Genomic DNA, 881 nt, shown 5'->3' with positions numbered 1-881 from the left:
TGTCAACGGCATCCAGTCTCTCTATGGTTAGTGCTAACTAACTAACTAAATCACTGTCTGTTTGCACAAACAGCACTTGGTCAAAATATCTGACGAATAACTTCTGCACAAACTTCAGTGAGTCCACATGACTACAATGACATGTGACATTGGTTTCATTTAACCTACAGGTGAAAACACTTTGAACCCTGGTCCTGGACCCACATCTCCCACCACGCCTGATGCCTGTGATTCAAACATGGTCTTGGATGCAGTTGCCAGCCTCAGAGGAGAGATATTCTTCTTCAAGGACAGGTATTGCAGACACTGAATGTTCAAATAACTAAATGTCCAATCCAAAAAGTTTGTTTTTTTTCTTCTTTTTTTTTCTTTACACTAGAGCAGGCCTCTGAACTGATTTTTGTGTTGTGTCTTTTCTCAGCTTCTTCTGGCGTAGCTACCCCCAGAGCAATACACCTCAACAAAGTTTCATCACAAACTTCTGGCCTAAAGCCCCGGTCAATATCGATGCTGCTTATGAGAGCCGAGAGTCAGACAGGATCTTACTCTTTAAGGGTACGTGATCTCTGTGTCCACCCAAAGCTCCTAAAGTCATACTATTTTCAGGTCTAGATTATTTGCCTGTACGCATAGTCACTAAAATACTTTTTCTTCTAAATCCTTCATTTCTTCATTTTTGCAGGTCGTCAAGTGTGGGCTTTCAGTGGCTACGATCTGGTGTCTGGCTATCCTAAGTCAATTTCCAGTTTTGGTCTGCCTGAAACCGTAGAGAAAGTCGATGCTGCTCTCTATGACGTGGACAGTGGCAAGACTCTGTTCTTTGTAGGCAGCAATTACTACAGGTGTGTTTAAATCACGTGAACCACAATTAATTTAGGTGA

At 42.1% G+C, this 881-nt stretch overlaps 1 protein-coding gene across 1 annotated transcript; it reads left to right on the top strand.

The window, feature by feature from the left end:
- Positions 1-6: 6 nt before the first annotated feature.
- On the top strand, positions 7-863 carry LOC111240193 (neutrophil collagenase-like). Its single transcript, XM_022770164.1, has 4 exons — positions 7-26; positions 171-294; positions 422-555; positions 683-863. The coding sequence occupies exons 2-4, from the start codon at positions 239-241 to the stop codon at positions 850-852; spliced, it is 360 nt and encodes a 119-aa protein (XP_022625885.1). The 5' UTR covers positions 7-26; positions 171-238; the 3' UTR covers positions 853-863.
- Positions 864-881: the final 18 nt, after the last annotated feature.

Source organism: Seriola dumerili, unplaced genomic scaffold (assembly GCF_002260705.1).
Source record: "Seriola dumerili isolate Sdu_G_001 unplaced genomic scaffold, Sdu_1.0 BDQW01020445.1, whole genome shotgun sequence".
Classification (NCBI taxonomy): domain Eukaryota; kingdom Metazoa; phylum Chordata; class Actinopteri; order Carangiformes; family Carangidae; genus Seriola; species Seriola dumerili.
Note: the sequence above shows the minus strand (reverse complement) of the source record. Positions and strands in the feature narration are given on the sequence as shown.